General features: G+C 38.1%; 1 protein-coding gene across 1 annotated transcript in view; it reads right to left on the bottom strand.

Annotated features, from left to right (window-relative positions):
* The window catches only part of ccdc17 (coiled-coil domain containing 17), a 92,092-nt gene that overhangs the window by 25,585 nt on the left and 48,447 nt on the right, over positions 1-18,060 (bottom strand). Inside the window, exons 7-12 of the mRNA XM_073062443.1 lie at positions 16,007-16,123; positions 13,309-13,436; positions 13,074-13,196; positions 3,687-3,904; positions 2,506-2,591; positions 22-237 (exon numbers count right to left, since the gene is read on the bottom strand). Of these exons, the coding sequence (XP_072918544.1) occupies positions 22-237; positions 2,506-2,591; positions 3,687-3,904; positions 13,074-13,196; positions 13,309-13,436; positions 16,007-16,123 (888 nt within the window). The remainder of the gene's footprint in view (positions 1-21; positions 238-2,505; positions 2,592-3,686; positions 3,905-13,073; positions 13,197-13,308; positions 13,437-16,006; positions 16,124-18,060) is intronic.

The raw sequence follows: 18,060 nt of genomic DNA on the forward strand, positions 1-18,060 counted from the left end.
TACCTGTTGAATCACTTTTACCTTGGTACTGGTTGCCTTGCAGATAAAATTCCAAAGTTGCCCTTGAGTCCTTCAGACATGTAGTGAGGCCCATTTCCCATTTCACAGCACACAGCAGGCAAGGCTGATGGTTTCCCCATCTCCTGTCCATTATTGTACAAACCAGTAACGAGGCGGATGAGCCGATAGGTTGGGTCAAGGCCAAGAAGGAAATCATAGAAAACTACAAAACCTGCCCTAAAATTAAAGACATCAATTTGACACAAACATTATATTAGTTAAATATCACAGAAAGGACAAGTTATAGAACTAATAAAGACAAATGCAAAAGTAACCATGCACTGCACCTGAATGGATTACCTTCGGTAACTGAATGGTGGAGATTATCCAAAACTTCTGTTTTTTTTATAAATTGGAAATGATTTTGTACCATATGATATAAATAAGGCCATTATTTCTTTTACTGACATCAAATATGAAAGGTAATTAACAATACAAGTGCTGGCTTTTGGGTTGAAGCCAACAAAATAAAAAAAGTCATCATTACAATGTTAAGGAGTGGCAATGTATCATTTAAATTGGATGGACTTGTCATTTTAATATAATTTCAAAACTGGAGCTTCTCTGATGAATGGTTTGCACTTATGCACAGGGCTATACAGACAATATTTAGGATAGAACTATAACTAGTACAAGCATAAAATAAACACTTTCACGGAGTCCATCTGATGTGAATCCTTGGATGAGATTAACAACCCTGTTAGTTGCCAGTTTAGACATTTCATTAGTTTTTCTCTTTCCTTGCCCTTACAGCAAATTCACAACAAATTCTAAATATCTTTCTTTTGCTTCATATTTGTTTATGCCACTGGATGCCTGAAAAACTTGCATGCAGACATTTAGTAACATAGCTTTCCTTTCCCTATTAAGAAACAGTGGATTCTATCCTGAGAGGTACAGCAAATGCCAAAGGAGAGTGGGCCAAAATTTAGAAGCTTCAAAGCTGCATCATGTAGAGCTGAAACGGCAAGTCAACAACAATGCAAAGAAAAACGTGCAACTCATTATTACGTTCTTTGAGGAAATAGCAGGCAGGATAGATAAAGGAGAGTCAATGGGCGTTGTGTACTTGAATTTTCAGAAGGTCTTTGACAAGGTGCCACACATGAGGCTGCTAAACAAGATAAGAGCTCATGGTATTACAGTAAAGATGTTAACATGGGCAGAAGACTGACTGACTGGCAGGAGTGAAAGAGTGGAAATAAAGAGGGCCTTCATTGGTTGGTGTTCAGCAGGAGTCAGTGTTGGTTCCACTACCTAACATGTGATATGTTAATGGTCTGTATGATAGAATTGTTGATTTTTGGCCAAGTTTGCAGATGATACAAATCTGCAGAGGGACTTGGACAGATTAGGAGAATGGACAAAAGAAGTCACCAATGGAATACAGTGTCGTGCATGATCATGCACTTTTGTAGAAGGAATAAAGGCATAGTCTATGTTCTAAATGGAGAGTGAATTCAGAAATCAGAAGAGCAAAGGGTCTTGGGAGATCTAGTGCAAGATTGCCTAAAGGCTAACTTACAGGTTGAATCAGTAGTACAAAAGGCAAATATAATGTTAGCATTCATTTTGAGAGGACTAGAATATAAAAGTAAGGATGTAATGCTGAGGCGTTAAGCATTGTTTGGAGTATTGTAAGCTGATTTGGGTTCCATATCCAAGAAACAATGTGCTGACATTGCAGAGATTTCAGAAGCGCTTCATGCAAATGATCCCAGAAATAAAAGGGTTAACATATGAGGTGCATCTGAAAGCTCTGGGCCTGTATTCACTGGAGCTTAGAAGAATAAGGAGGGATCTCATTGAAACATACTGAATATTGAAAGGCCTGGACAGATTGGATGCGGAGAGGATGTTTCTAATTGTGGAAGAATCTAGGACCAGAGGTAACAGCCTCAGACTACAAGGATGTCCCTTTAGAACAGAGATAAGGGGGAGTTTCTTTAGCCAGAGAGTGAAGAATCTGTGGAAATTATTGCCACAGACTGTGGTGGAGGCCAAATGATTGGGTGCATTTAAAGCGGAGGTTGATAGGTTGGCTCTTGATTAGAAGAGTGTCAGAGTTTACAGGGAAAAGGCAGGAATATGGGTTTGAGACGTACAATAAATCAATCACGATGGAATGGCAGAGCAAGCTCGATGGGTTGAATGACCTAATTCTGCTCCTATGTCTTATGGTATAGTATTAAAGAGGAAATAGATGCCTTTTAAAATAGTTCAGTGCTTTGGAAAATAAAGATAATACTCACAGGAAAAAAAAATTATAATCTGCATCTGGTGAGAACCACAGCATATCACAAAAGTGAAAATTGAAATTCTTCAGGAAATGATCATCAGAAACTGGGAAATGTTAGCTAATGGACAATTGTGCATCAAGCACTTGCAGAGAACCTGTCATAGTTGACAGACAGATTCAATTGTTTATAATCTATAAGTACTTACACTGGATCATAGGGTGCAGGCCCCAACGCATCGGTAGGATCCAGGAAATGCTTGGCAATCAGAGGCGTTTGAGGTCTCATGGTGCCCTTTAAAATAGTTAATCAGCACATATCAGGATGATTATGTTTTGAGACAGTTCAAAGTGTGAGACACTCATTCTGAAAGATGCAAAGATTCAGTTTGGATCTGCAATACCAGTATCAACATTTTTCCAGTTATTTTTCAGACTAGTTTGGTGATGTGCCCCCTGACTGCATCAGGAACCTTAGCCGAAAACTTACTACTAATTTGAGTAATAAAGTCATTTTTTTATATACGGTATATGATATCATGTCCCATTGAAGTAGAGAAATGCCAAGTTCACCAAAATGCAGAGAAGAAAATGCAAGCTATAAGAGAATGGATGCCCTCTAACATGGCATAGTAAATGGTGGAAAAGGATAAAAATAACAGAGACAACTATAATATCAATCTTGGCAATACACTGATAAATTTTAATTTTATTTTTTTAAAACATGAAGCAAAAAAGGATAATTTTCCTCCAATCATTCCAGACTGAATTTAAATTGATTCACAAACAAGAGACAATCTGCAAATGCTGGAAATCTAAGCAACACACACAAAATGCTGGAGGAAGTCAGCGGGCCAGGCAACGTCGATGGAAAAGAATACTGTTGACATTTCAGGCCGAGACCCTGAAACCCAAAAAGGGTTTTGGCCCGAAACGTCGACTGTACTCTTGTCCATAGATGCTGCCTGGCCTGCTGAGTTCCTGCAGCATTTTGTGTGAATTTAAATTGATTTGTGTCACAGGAGATATATTTCAAGCAAAGTATATGCCAGCTGTGCGATGCATGACCATGGACACAATTTTACATATATTTATAAGTTACATAGCTTTTTACCATGAAGTTGAAATAACAAATCAGCAACCATGTGGAATTCATGACAAGTGCTTTATGAAAATCGGCTTTTATATAATTATTCTCAACAAGTCCAAATTAAATATTTAATCAATCCCATTTAACAATTCCTAAATAAATTTACTTAAACTATAGTGACGCTTTCATATCAAGCACACCAACTAATCCTATTAGAAATAGTTTAAAAGGTGAAATCTTAAATCTTTTTCTGTAAAAACAATCAGTTTTGTAACTGGTACAGGAAAGAAATGTTCTTACCATATGTGGAACCCAAGCATGTTGGTTTGGACCTAGTTGGGGGGGAGGAGGAGGAGGAGGTGGTGGTGGAGGAAGTGGATGCTGAGGCATATGATGAGGTGACCTCAATCCTCTTCGCATTCTGTGTGTTTCACTTTTTAGCATCTCAATTTCTCCTTGCAGGTCACTCATTTTGTTTATGTGTTCACGCTGCATCTCCTGTACCTCCTTTTCCAGTTCTGCAATAAATCAAGAGATACCTTTACTGTTCAGATAGTATCTACTTCCCTCAGCAAATTTTCTATAATGCCAACTTGCATTTCTATTGTCCTACTCATACACAAATACTGGATCGCTTTACAAAGGGTTGGATTTATAGTCAGTAAAACACGAAGATGTGACCAGTTGTTAGTATCTTGGTATTTATTAAAATGAAATAATATCCACAAGCATCTCTTCACTTTGGATATCCAATATTAGTATTAACATTTTTCAGTTAACTTTAAGCCTTGTTTGATGATTGTTCCCTTTAATGGAATAATGAGCCTTAACACCAAACTAACACTATGAGCACCAATTTCTTTTTAAGCACATGCTGCCATCTGTGGAGAAAAAAGAGCAAGTCAATAACAATGCAACAAAGAAAATGCAAATTATTGAGAATGAATGCATTTTAAAATTGTTTAGTCTAATGGTGGATAAAGACATAAATTACTTGCAATGATAAACGTTACAATGATGGTTGACTTCAGGAAGGGAATATTGGGAGAACACACAACAGTCCTCACAAGGGATCAGCAGTGGAAAGGATGAGCAGCTTCATGTTCTCGGGTGGCAACATGTTAAAGGATCTATCCTGGGCTTAACACATAGATGCTATCGCAAGGAAGTCATGCCAGCGGCTACGTCTTGAGGAGTTTAAGAAGATTGGATATGGCACTGAAGGAACGAGTACATTTCAACAGATGCACGGTGGAGAGCATTCTGAACAGTTGCATCACTGCCTGGTATGGAGTTGGAACTGTAAAGAATTGGAAAAAGCTGCAGAAGATTGCAATCTCAGTGAGCTCCGTCATGTTCAGTTCAGGTTTACTGTCATTCAATCATACATATGTATGTCGCCAAATTAAACAACAAGGAACACAACATAGCACTTATAACTCACACACAAGTTTCTGGGGTGAGACAGATTTACGTCTGAGTTCGACTAAGTGTCGAATATTATCTTTTGCCTCTCTCCTGGCTAGACGTTTAATCCTCCTTAGATGGAGAGATGTTGCCCCGCCCACACATGCTCAATGGCTTAACGATATTATGGCCTGCTTAGACTTTGAAAAAATTCATTACTCAGTCCTTAATTCGGATTTAAAGTTCCATAAGGTCTGGGGACCTTTTATTGAGTACTTTCATAACCTTCTTCTTAACTAGGGTTTTTTTTCGGTCCCTTGCTTTCAGCTCCCTTTTTTTTGTAGTAGGCATTAATATCTTCTGTTGCTAAGTGTATTTACAGTTTTGGGGGTTTGATTGTCCTGATTTATATCCTCTATATTGTGTTGTGGTTGGTCTGGAGTTTTTTTTTGTTGCGGGGCTTGGGGAGGATACTAATTTTACATGTCTTCAATTTGGGTGCTTTCTCAATTATCTTTCTTTGTATCATATTATTATTTTATGTTTATTTTTGCACAGTATCGATGTTCTTCATTTTGATCCGGGTTTTTTTTAATCTGTAGCTATGTAGAAAATGTATTAAAAAACTAATAAAAAATAATAACTCACACACAACACATAAAGTAATATTACCACAAAGAAATTAACAAGTAATAAAACATATTCCAGAATATTTACATTTAGCATAAGGTGCATTTGCAACAATAATCAAAAAGTACAATATAACACTACTGGCATTTCATAATGATGAGACCTAGGTGGTGACAAGTAATCTCACAGCATGAGGGAAGAAACTGTTTTCCATCCAAACAGTCCTTGTCCTAATGCCACTGTAAATCCTTGTCCTAATGCTATCTTCCTCACCATTGAGGACATCTTTAAAAAAAATGCCTCAATTCAAAACTTAATAAAAAAAGATTGAGAAAGAAAGGAAGGTGGCTTCAATTATGAACAACCCTCACCATTCAGGACATGCCCTCTTCTTATTACTACCATCAGGGAGGAGGTAAAGGAGCCTGAGGGCACACAATAAATTCTTCCCCTCTGCCATCAGATTTCTGAATGGTCTGTGAGCCATAAACATTACCTTACTCTTTTGCTCTCTTTCTGTATCACTTTTTTTTTATATACTCTTATTGCAATATACAGTAATTTTATGCATTACACAGTAATGCTGCCACAAAACAATGATTGTGATAATAAACTTGATTCTGATCAATTCTGTCTAAGCCAACGATACAAAATGCTTTGAACAAACTCAAAAATACAAAAGACATGAATTGACTGGTCAATCAGAAAGAATACAGCTTTAAATATTTTCTAGAAATAGGCACACTGTCACAATACAGGATTCAGATGAAATGGAATGTGTGAGGTGTTAAGAAATTTTGTTTCAGATCAATTATAATGAAATTACTGACACATTTTATAGGTATTACAACATGTACACGCCCTGATTTTGGACTTATCCCTGTTCTTGTCACCATATTTGAAAAGCCTATAAAAATGTAATGCTTTCTGCAGGGCTGATGGAAATATTAACTGTCAAAAGCTAAAGAGAAATATACATAAACAGGTAAAATGTAATAGTCTACAATGAATAACCAGGCAGAGTGTAATCAATTGTATGTGTCTTTTGAAGACCTGCCAAAGGTACGGTGGGCCAAATAGCCACCTTTTGTGTTTTATAATTGTGCCCTCACACCAATTATGAATGAACTATGCCTGATTGGTGGCTTTCAGTTTTTTGGTGCTTCAATCAACATTCCTTTTAAATGGTCATTTAATATTAAATGAATAATTTAAGATTTGACCTCCTGTGATAGGCACATAGAAGATATACCCAGTAGTAATTTTGATGATATTAAAAAGCCACTGGTAAAGCCATGAATTTCTGTACTTAAGTTTTACATTATACCTTGTGTCAACAAATTCTGGATTATTAGCACCTAGAGATGCATTGCCGCAAGAAACATTGATTATAATTGTCACAAATAACTTGAAACAAGATGGTCGAAGGCTGCTTATCTCATGGGAAGATGCTTCTGCAGTTCATGAGCCACTAAAGTTTTGGAGCATGATTATTATGGAAGGGCAAGTGCTCATGGGGAAAACATGGACAACTCTTGGAGCATGACCTTTGAATAAGGTGAGTTATGAATTGGAGCCAGCTGTTACAACTCAATTGTGGAATGCCAAGCAAACCTAGGAAGCAGTACTAGCTGCTAAGCCGATATATATTTAGAGATGTACAACTACTGCTCCTGCCACGGGCACTGTTGAGTAACTTGGGATAATCAGAACAGAAGAATACCTTCCTGCACTAGATGTGGAAGACTAATTGCTAACAATGGCTGGAGGCACAATGCACAGGAATCACACATCTTGACATCCATAAGGTCCCGCAGTTTGGATCGACAATGATCTGTAGCAACTGGTGATTAATTCACTGTCTTTGCAAGCAACTAACTTCAGATGAGTCACACTTAGATAATTCCAGCCAATTTTCCACAAAACAATTTTGTAAATTACATTACATTTAAAGATTATAATTTAAAGTGATAACTATTAAAAAGTTAAATGACAGTTAAATATCAGCATCAAATCACATAAAAGGACTATAATTTGTACAAATCACTTAGTTAGATATTGGACTGTTTAGGCACAGTCTTAAAGTCAAGACAGTCTGGTTAAGAGATGTCAGTAGCACTGATACAATTATGGCTTTACAAGAGATAAAATTAATCTTCACGTTGCTGCCATGAAGGAGCAAGTACAGAAGCCTAAAGAGACACACTCAGTGCTTTAGGAACAGCTTCTTCCTCTCAGCCATCAGATTTGTAAATGTATCAATGAACCAACTCATGAATGCTACCCCACTATTTTTCTCTCTTTTTGCTCTACTTATTTAATTTTACATATATAACAACTCAATGCATAAAGGCATACAGAATTGATCAAAAGGTTCAGTTGTTTTTCAGCCCAAACACCACAATGGGGAAGAAATATGGTCTAAGTGACTTTACCCATGAATGTTTGTTGGTGCCAGATGGGGTGGATCGAGTATCTCAAAAAACTACTGATCTCCTGGGATTTTCATGTACAACTGTCTCGAGAATTTACAGAGAATGGTGTGAGATACAAAAATCATCCAGCGAGCGGCATTAATTTATTTATTGAAATGTAATGTGGAATATGCTCTTCCAGCCCATCGAGCTGTGCTGCCCAGCAACCCCCAATTTAGTCCTAGCCTAATCATGGGACAATTTACAAAGACCAATTAACTTACCAACATCTATGGACTGTGGGAGGAAACTGGAGCACCCGAAGGGAACCTAACACAGGGAGAATGTCCAAACTCCTTACAGGCAGAAATGGGAATTGAACCTGGGTCACTGGTACTGTGGGTGAAAATGCCTTGTTAATGAGAGAGGTCAGAGAAGAATGGCCAGACTGGTTCAAGCAGTCAGGAAGATGACAATAACTCAAATAACCACACATTACAACAGTGATATTCAGAAGAGTATCTCTGAATACACAACACATCAGACCTTGCAGTGAATGGGCAGCAGCAGCAGAAGACAACAAATGTACAATCAGTGGCCACTTTATTGGGTAGAGAAGGTGCTTAATAAAGTGGCCACTGATTGTATATTTCTTATTGTAATTTATAGTTTTTGTGTTTTGCTGCTGCAAAACAACAAATTTCACAACACATACCAATGATAATAAATAACACACACAAAATGCTGGAGGAACTCACCAGGTTAGTTGGTGAGAGTAAACAGTTGATGTTTTGTGCTGAAGTTCTTCACCAGTCTGAAATCATAGGCATTCAAGTCTGGTGACCAAGACAGTTACAAGAGGTCCACGTATGATCTCCGGAAAGCCACTTCAAGGGTGAAGTGGCAATTCTGGACTAAATTTGAATCAATGAAAGATACTCAACAGTTGTGACAGGGCTTGAATGCTATCACCTTGCAATAAAGTAAAATCAAGCGGCATTGGCAACAACTGGGCTTCACTTCCAGATTGCCTAAATGTCCTTTATGCTCACTTTGACTGTCAAAACATGGAGGAACCAACACGAGCTTCCCACAGCCCCCAGTGATTCTGTGATTTCAGTCTCTGAGGCCAAAGTGCGAGCATCCTTCAGGAGGGTGAACTTATGGAAAACACCTGACCCAGATGCGATTCCTAGCCAAGTACTAAAGACCTGTGTTGATCAACTGGCTGGTGTGTTCAATGATAACTTTAACTTCTCATTTTGGCAGTCTGAGGTGTTCACCTGCTTCAAGCAGACTTCAATAACATCAGTGCCTAAGAAGAATGAGGCAATCTGCCTCAATGACTGTCATCCAGTAGCACTACAGTGATGAGGTGCTTTGAGAGGTTGATTCAAGATATCAATTCCTACCTGAGAAGTGACTTGGATCTGCTCCAATCTGCCTACCAGCACAACAGGACAACAGCAAATACCATCTCACTGGCTCTTCACTTAACCCTGGAACATCTGGTCAGCAAAGAAATCATCAGCATCCTCTTTATTGACTACAGCTCAGCATTCAATACTGCCATCCCCTCAAAGCTAATCGATATGCTTCAAGACCTTGGCCTCAATATCTCCTTCTGCAATTGGATCCTCGATTTCCTCATCTGCAGATTCCAATCAGCTCAGTTTGGTGACAACATCCCGTCCACAATCCCCATCAGCACGGGTGCACCACAAGAATGTTTACATAGTCCCTGCTCTACCCACTTTACACTAATGACTGTGTGGCCAAGTACAGTTCCAATGCTATATTCAAGTTGGCTAACAACACCACTATCGCAGGCTGAAACAAAGCTGGTGACAAATCAGCATGTAGGAGGGGGATTGAAAATCTGAGTGGTGCCCAAACAACAACCTCTTACCCAATGTCAGGAAGACCAAGGAGCTCATTACTGACCAGGAGGAGGAAACCAGAGGTCCATGAGGAATGAGGGATCAGAGATGGAGAGAGTCAACCACTTTAAATTCCTCTGTGTTTCCATTGCAGAGGACCTGTCCTGGGCCCATCTCCTAAGTATGAATACAGAGAAAGTACAGCAGCACCTCTACTTTCTTAGGAGTTTACAAAGATTCAGCATGACATCTAAACCTTTGACAAACTTCTATAGATGTGTGGTGGACAGTATATTGACTGGCTGCATCACAGCCTGGCATGAAAACACCAATGCCCTTGAACCAAAAATCCTACAAATGGTGGGTGATACAGCCCAGTCAATCACATAATGCCCTTCCCACCAATGAGCACATCTACATGGACCATTGTGCAGGAAAACAGCATCCATCATCAGTGATCCTCACTTCCCAGGTCATGCTCTCTTCTCACTGCTGCCATCACAAAGGTGGTACAGGAGCCTTAGGACTCGCACCACCAGGGTCAAGATCAGTTTTTACCCCTTAATCATTAGCTCTTGAACCAAAGGGGATAACTTCACTGAAACGTTCCCACAACCCATGGTCTCAGCTTTCAAAGATTCTTCGTCACATACTCTTGATATTCATTGCTTATTTGTTATTATTTATTTTTGTGTTTCCATAGTCTGTTGTCTTTTGCACACTGGTTGTACACCATGTTGGTGCACTTTTTCATTGACTCTATTATGGTTATTGGATTTACTGAGTATGCCCAAAAGAAAATGAATCTCAGGGTTGTATATGGTGACATATATGTACTTCGATAATTCTTTTTGAACTTTGAAATTAAATGATTTTATAAATCACTGTATGCTGGCTTGAATATGATAGCATAGCTTCTCTATTCCAGAGAATGAAAATCTCAAACCAAGATAACAATAAGCAATATGTCACTCATGTTTAGGGAGCGAAGAAGTAGTTTTAAATAAATGTGATTATGGAAATGGTTGCATGGCTCTGTAGCGAGAACTATGTTTATAAAAAGATCAACCCTTTCTCAATATATATTCCTTAGCTGTTTTTTTAAAAAGTACTTAATATTAGGTTATTAACAACAAACAACTTTTTCCATTCTGAAATACTTTATTTAATATTTGTAAAAAATACAACGAGATATGATTTCAACAAACTTCACTGACAGAAATGTTAGGATGGATATATTTCTCATTTCTTCAAAGTAGATGTATTTTCATGCTTTAGGACTGAAAAATACAGCAACTTTAAAATATTTTAATTAGCTGCAACTTAATGCACAGCACATGCATAAATTAGCAAGAAGAAACAATGGAATCCACATCAAAGAAGAGGTAGAACAATCAATTAATGGTCTAGCTTTGTTACATCACAACTGAGCTTAACTGGAAGGAGTCTGTTCTTTGAAGGACACAGGTGCAACTATATTTCAATAAAGCAAAATTGTTATTCAAAAATCTATTGAGATGCTTACAGTATGTAGAGCAAATTTCATTAAAAATAATTGAGTAGATATATATACATAAATTTACTTAAAACACATTTTAAATTGAGTATAGCTCATTCTGGTATTTTGACTTCAACATAATTAAAACTCTTTGGACGAAGAACGCTGGCCATTCAAAAATACTTTGACATTTCTTCAACTAACATTTATCCTCAGATACAATCTATACCCTCAGAGGAACAACAATAGATCTCTGCTTTGCTATTTATTCTGTTCTCTATAATTAAAAACCCATCTTGCATTTATTTTTCTTCTTTTGGTTCACGTTTATTCATCCTTCAGCAGGTCAGCTTTTGCTGATGTGACTTTAAGAAAACCACATGGAGTCTTTTTTTAAAACCCCATTCGTTTCAGGTGAAACAGTAGTTCATGCATATATATTATAATTCCTGTTAAGGTGCAGTCTCCTCTACAGAGAATTAATTAGAAGGAAATTAGGAAAATTGTTCTCTGGTTAACCTTGACAGTATGGAACCTGTTGGGCATCCTTTCCTATTCCCACTACAACTTCTCCGCTTGTGTTACAACCTAGTTCTAAATGAAGTTCAGGAATAGTTTCTCCTCTTGCATTTATGAACTTTATAGTCTTCCAGGTCTGAACACAGATACTAATAAATACAGATATTAATTTTATCTTCTGTTTTTTTCCTTAATAAATGGTGGTGTAACAAAGCCACTTTACCATTCGAAAGTAACATGTCAATAAATGTAAATTACAAGGTTGATCGTATGGTCAGATTCAGGAGCAATCTCCCTTGTTGTCAAACAGTCCTTCAACCTTCATCACCCTGACTACTCTGAATTAGTTTCAAAGTCACCAAATTATTCCAGTATGAGCCTTGCAGCCAGGAAGATGTTAATTTCAGAATTATAGTAGAGAGAATTTAGAGTCATAGAGCACTACAGCACAGAAACAGGGCCTTTGGCTGTTGAACTGTTACTCTGCCTCGTCCCAGCAACCTCCCTTCCATCCATGTATTTATCCAAATTTCTCTTAAATGTTGCAATTGAATCCACTTCCACTGGCAGCTCGTTCCACACTTGCTCCACGCTGAGTAAAGTTCCCCTCCAGGTTCCCTTAAAATATATCATCTTTCACCTTAACCTATGACCTCTGGTTCTAACCTCACCCAATCTCAGTGGGAAAAAGCCTGTTTGCATTTACCCCCATCTATCCCCTCATAATTTTAAATACCTCTGTCAATTCTTTCCCCATTCTTCTCTGCTCCAAGAAAAAAAGGTGAGGGGTGGCACGGTAGCACAACAGTTAGCTGTTTCAGTGTCTGTGACTTGGGTTCAATTCCCCCCAATGTCTGTAAGGAGTTTGTGTGTTCTTCCCACAACCATATGGGTTTCCTCCAGGTGCTTACGTTTCCTCCCATATTCCAAAGATACATGGGTTTGAAAGTTAATTGGTCACATGGTGTAATTTGACGGCTCAGGCTCGTTGGGCTGGAAGGGCCTGATACCAAGCTGTGTCGCTAAGTAAAAATAAAGCAACATTCTAAAAAGTCCTAACAGATTTAACCTTTCCCTATAACTCAGGTACTCAAGTCCCAGCAACATCCTTGTAATTTTCGCTATACTTTTTCAAAACTTAAGAACTCCTTCCTCAGTGCTATATCAAGCTCCTCTTAGTTTAATGAAAATTGCAAATTTACTAAGCACTTTACCAATAATTGCTTACTTAGATCAGAAATCCTCTAAATAGTAGGATGATCTGCATAGTTACTCGTACATTCTGGTAAATTACTCATGTAGTATGCATGAGCCCCATTTCTGACAGCCAAAGACCTACCATCAACAGGCTTCCTCCTTTCTCTTTGAAATTTAAGTTTTAGTATTTCATCTTCCAGGAGCTGGTTCTCAAGTTCCACAGCCAGGAGCTCAGCATCCAGTGACTTATGAGGTGGCTCATGTTCTGTATTCAAGAACATAATAGATCCTGTTAGGCAGGACAAATATAATTTCAACTGCAACATTCATTATTCCAAAAACAGATGGATTCTATAAATTTGACAAATTTTACCGACTTTTCTTTTTCTCTTTCGGTTGTCGAATAGACTTCTCCAGAAGTTGAGCCTCTGTCTGAAGGCCATTCATCTGGGCAAGTATAGCAGGATCATTTCCACCATTCTGAAGGTAGAGTAGTTTCAGTGCACTGAAAGAAGAAACTATGATTCAGAAATCTAATTTTTATCTGAATGTAAAAAAATTGTTGTATCTCCAGTTTTAACTTTCCACTATGACATCTTCATTGGACCAAAGTGGTTCTCAGCTATGTCAGACTCTAGATAGCTTGCACCAAGAAAAAGCTTGGGATTCTTTCATCTAAATCCTTCATTCCTCAATTGAACAAATAGTATTTAATATGGAAACATTCAGAAAGTACTTTGGTTGCTGATGCCTTGAAACAAAGTAAACAGGGGAACGCATCGGATGAGACAAGGTTCTAGGTGCATCAAATTTGATTGTTTACAGTATATCATTCAAGACCTCAGTCAACAGAAGGAGACAGAATTTTCTGTCCAATTTGAATGGATCTGGGGTAGAGGAGTTTGGGAACGTGACAGCCACTCATTAGTTCCTCACCGACAGCCATTATATCTGGCAATTTCCACTGGAATTGATATGAATTATGAATAAAAAAGTGGAGACTGTATATTAAAATGAGCAAAAGACACCAAATATGAAACCTTGTCATTATTGCTTTAACAAAATTTGACAGGATGGCAGCAAATTGTTTGAACCATTTCTACAGTGAGAGATGGTATCTTGGCAACTTCTCTTTGTCTTACAGCAGCTCAACTTTGCTATGTATGGAAGACAAACAATACCATTCTTTAACAAGGCACTTTGTACAATTGCTATCAGTGCTCTTAGCATAATTATAAATCACTTAAATTACTTAATTCACATTCCCAATATACCCGATAGTTGCTGTGTACAATAGTTCTTTAGATCATCGACTTGGGCCAAATATAGTCTCATCAAATCAGCTAATGACAATGATACTTCCTCCTTCTCTTACTGCAGAAGCTGTCTACAATATCCTGGCACCAATATTCACTGACACTACCCATTACACTTGTTGTGACTGCTGTAGGCATGGAATAATCTGCATGCTCAGTTCTTCATTGGCTGCCTAGGCCATGTCCTGTCAAATATTAATGACTGGACGTACCACCTTTATAATATTTTCTTCATTATATCTTGTCAGATAGGCTTAGGCTACCTGTTTAAAAGAAAAATCTTGGTTTTGATGATTCTATTGGTCCATATTGTCGTTCCTTTCCGTGCCTTGTGGCGCTTTGGGCGGCAACCTTGCCATTTCTTTAGCACTTTTTGTCTGTTTTTTTAAATGAGGCTGAGTTGCTAGCTCGACACTCAACCCAGCACAGATGGAAAGCATGCATGAGCCAGCCGGATTCGAAGTCCAGTGTGGATGCTACTATACCACAGGCCAGCATATTGGTTCACGTTCATCAATCTAAACTGCCCTTTACTGGTGAAGAAAAGTTCTTGATACAGTACAGAACTAAACAAACCAAAGTTCTTATGTATGAATTTTCCACAGATGTACTGGTACTTAGAATTTTAATTTTTCCATTTAATTATTTGTGTCAAGGAAATTGAACCCACAGATAGTAAATTAAGAGTTTATTAAATACTCAACAGGACTCAGGAATCTTAAGATTATTTTTAACATTGGCCTCCTTTTCAAGGCAACAGAAGGCTGATAAAAGAAATGCCGAGGAGATGCCGTATGTGAAAGTTAGAAATACAACAGCACTTCTACTTCCTCAGAAGGCTAAGAAAAACTGACAATTGCCCATTGACCCACTCTGATTTTCAGATACACCATAGAAAGATTCTTATTCAGATACATTACAGCTTGGTATGGCAACTGCTATACCAAAGTTGTTACGAAATTGCAGAGCTTTGTCCATCTTGGAAACACAGCCTCTCCTCCATTGACTCAATATACCCTTCACTTTCCCCCAGGAACGTAGCCAAAGGAATCAAAGACCCTCACACCTGTTCACTATCTCTTTCCCCCTTTCAATTGGGCAAATGACAGAAGTTTCAAAACACCAGGCTTAAGGATAGTTTGCATGCTGCTATCATAAAGTGTCCAGAGCTGAACACAATACGCCAAATACAGTGTTCTGGAGCTGCAACATGACCTCATTGCTCTTGAACTCAGTCCCCTGACCAATGAAGGCCAACACACCAGACACCCTCTTAACCACCCTATCAACTTGCTCAAACAAATCTGAGATCTCTAGACTTGGACCACAAGATCCACCACACTGCTGAGAAACGTGCCATTAAACTTGTACTCTGCCTACAAGTTTATCTTCACACTTTTCCAAATTGAAGTCTATCTGCAACTTCTCAGCACAACTCTGCATTCTGCCAATGTTTCATTGTAAGCTGCAACAACCTTCAACTCACAAACCCACCTTTCCACTTAGTAACATAGACAGCAAAAAGACCATATGCCAAAAACTAGAGTAGAAGTGAACAGTTGTCTATCATACTGGGTGGAAGCACATGGTGGCACTTTCTACAGTCAGTGCTAGAGCAACAATAAATGGCTGATTCAACAGACATGCAAATTATAGGATTCTGAATATTATTGCTTCAGTACAGAAAAAGATGGTCAATTTCACCAGTGGGCAAATAATTTTGCATTCTAGCAATATTTCAAATGATTTTTCTACTAACCCTATTTCAGCAGATAGGCTTTCAGAACTGGAAAATGACACCACAGGAAAAGGCACTTTATGTTCCTTTTTCTCCACTGAAGAGTTCTCCGAAACTTTGACTGAATTCTGTTTGACACTATGACAAGGACATAATTACAAATCAGTAAATTGCAGAATTTAAAGAACAGACTTACCCTGAGAAATAGGCAAGAATAGAATGATTTTCAGGTGAAATGTTCATAAAGTGAGTGCTTAGGAGATAAATCTTTTAGAGGATTATTTTAGAGTTCCAGGATGAACATTGGTCATGTTGACATTCTAACCCAATTTCTAACTGGAACAGCAAACTACTTCAAGTCAGTCAGCAGATCAAACAGAACTTGCAAGAAAGAAATGCATTTCAGGTCAATCATCAACAGGCAGTTGAGAATCAGTATTACCTGTTTTTATTTTAAATTTTCAACATCAGCAGTATTTTGGTATTTTACTATCTATTCTATTAACTATCAAATTTGTTTACAGAAAAATATTGAAATACAACATTATATGTCAATTTAAGATCAAAATTATGTACCACATAGGGATTACAAAATGGCTTGTATTGAAGCCATTAAAGTTTTATTTCTAAAAACCATCAGTTGGGAATTACAGTTAAGAAGTGTTAACTGGTGCATTGGATCCTAATAATTATAGTCGTATGATAGAATATTTGCATGCAAAGAGGAAGAGAGAGTTGGTGATTATGCTGGATGCAATTGGATACTTTGTTTATTGGCTAATGATTAATTTGCAAACATCATTCATGGCAATCTGTCCAATATTACAGTATTCTATTCTGACCTGTACAGAAGGGATGGTTTGCACCTAAACTGGAGGGAGACTAATATCCTAGTGGGAAGGTTTGCTAGTGCTGCATAGGTTGTGGGGGGCGGGGGGATTAAACTAGAATTGCAGGGGAATGGGAACCAGAGCAATAGAACAGTTAGTGGAGCAGTTGTAGAGAAAGAGGAATCAAAAGGTTGAGCGTGGTGGGACTAATGTTCTGAGCTGCATATATTTCAATACAAGGGATATTGTAGGAAAGGTGGATGAGCTTAGAGCATGGATCAGTACATGGAATTATGACATTGTAGCCATAGCGAGGCTTGATTGCAGGTGGAGCAGAACTAGCTGCTCAATGTTCCACTGTTCCACTGTTTTAGACGTAATAGAGCTGCAGGGATTAAAGGAGAGCAGTGGCAATACTAGTCAGGGAAAATGTCATGGCAGTCCTCAGTCAGGACAGTTTGAAGAGCTTGTCTAGTGAGGTGTTATGGGTAGAACTGAGGAATAAGAAAGGCATGACCAGTTTAATGGGATTATATTATAGACCCACTCAACAGTGTGCGGGATTTGGAGGAACAAATTTGCAGAGAGATTGTTGACTGCTGCAAGAAACAAAGTTGTTAAGCAGTTAAGAAACAAGGTTGTAGGTGATTTTAACTTCCCATGTAATGACTGGGACTCCCATAATGTAAAAGGGCTGTATGGGAAATTGTCTGTCAAATGTATTCAAGGGAGTTTCCTTAATCACTACATAGAAGTCCCCACTATAGAGAGTGCGATACAAAGTCGATTAAGGAATGAGACAGGGCTGGTACAGAAGTTTGTGTAGGGGAATACTTTGCATCCAGAAATCATAATGCCATTAGTTTCAAGGTAATTATGGAAAAGGAGAGGTCTGGTCCTTAGATTAAGATTCTAAATTGGAGAAAGGACAAATTTGAAGATATCAGAAAAGATCTGGTAAGTGTTGATTGGGATAGGTTGTTTCCTGGCAAAGATGTAGTTCATAAATAGGAGGCCTTCAAAGGTGAAAATATGAGAGTACAAAGTTTGTATGTTCCTGTCAGAATAAAAAGCAAGGATACCAGGTTTAACAGATAAAAAATAAAACATTGACTTTTGAGAGACATTGAGATCCTGGTTAAGAAAATGGAGCACGTATAGCCAGACAGGAACAAATTAGGTACTTGAGGAGTATAAGAAATGCAAGAGAACACTTGAGGAAATCAGGAGGGCAAAAAGAAGGCA

The sequence above is a fragment of the Hemitrygon akajei genome, chromosome 12 (assembly GCF_048418815.1).
Source record: "Hemitrygon akajei chromosome 12, sHemAka1.3, whole genome shotgun sequence".
In the NCBI taxonomy this organism is placed as follows: domain Eukaryota; kingdom Metazoa; phylum Chordata; class Chondrichthyes; order Myliobatiformes; family Dasyatidae; genus Hemitrygon; species Hemitrygon akajei.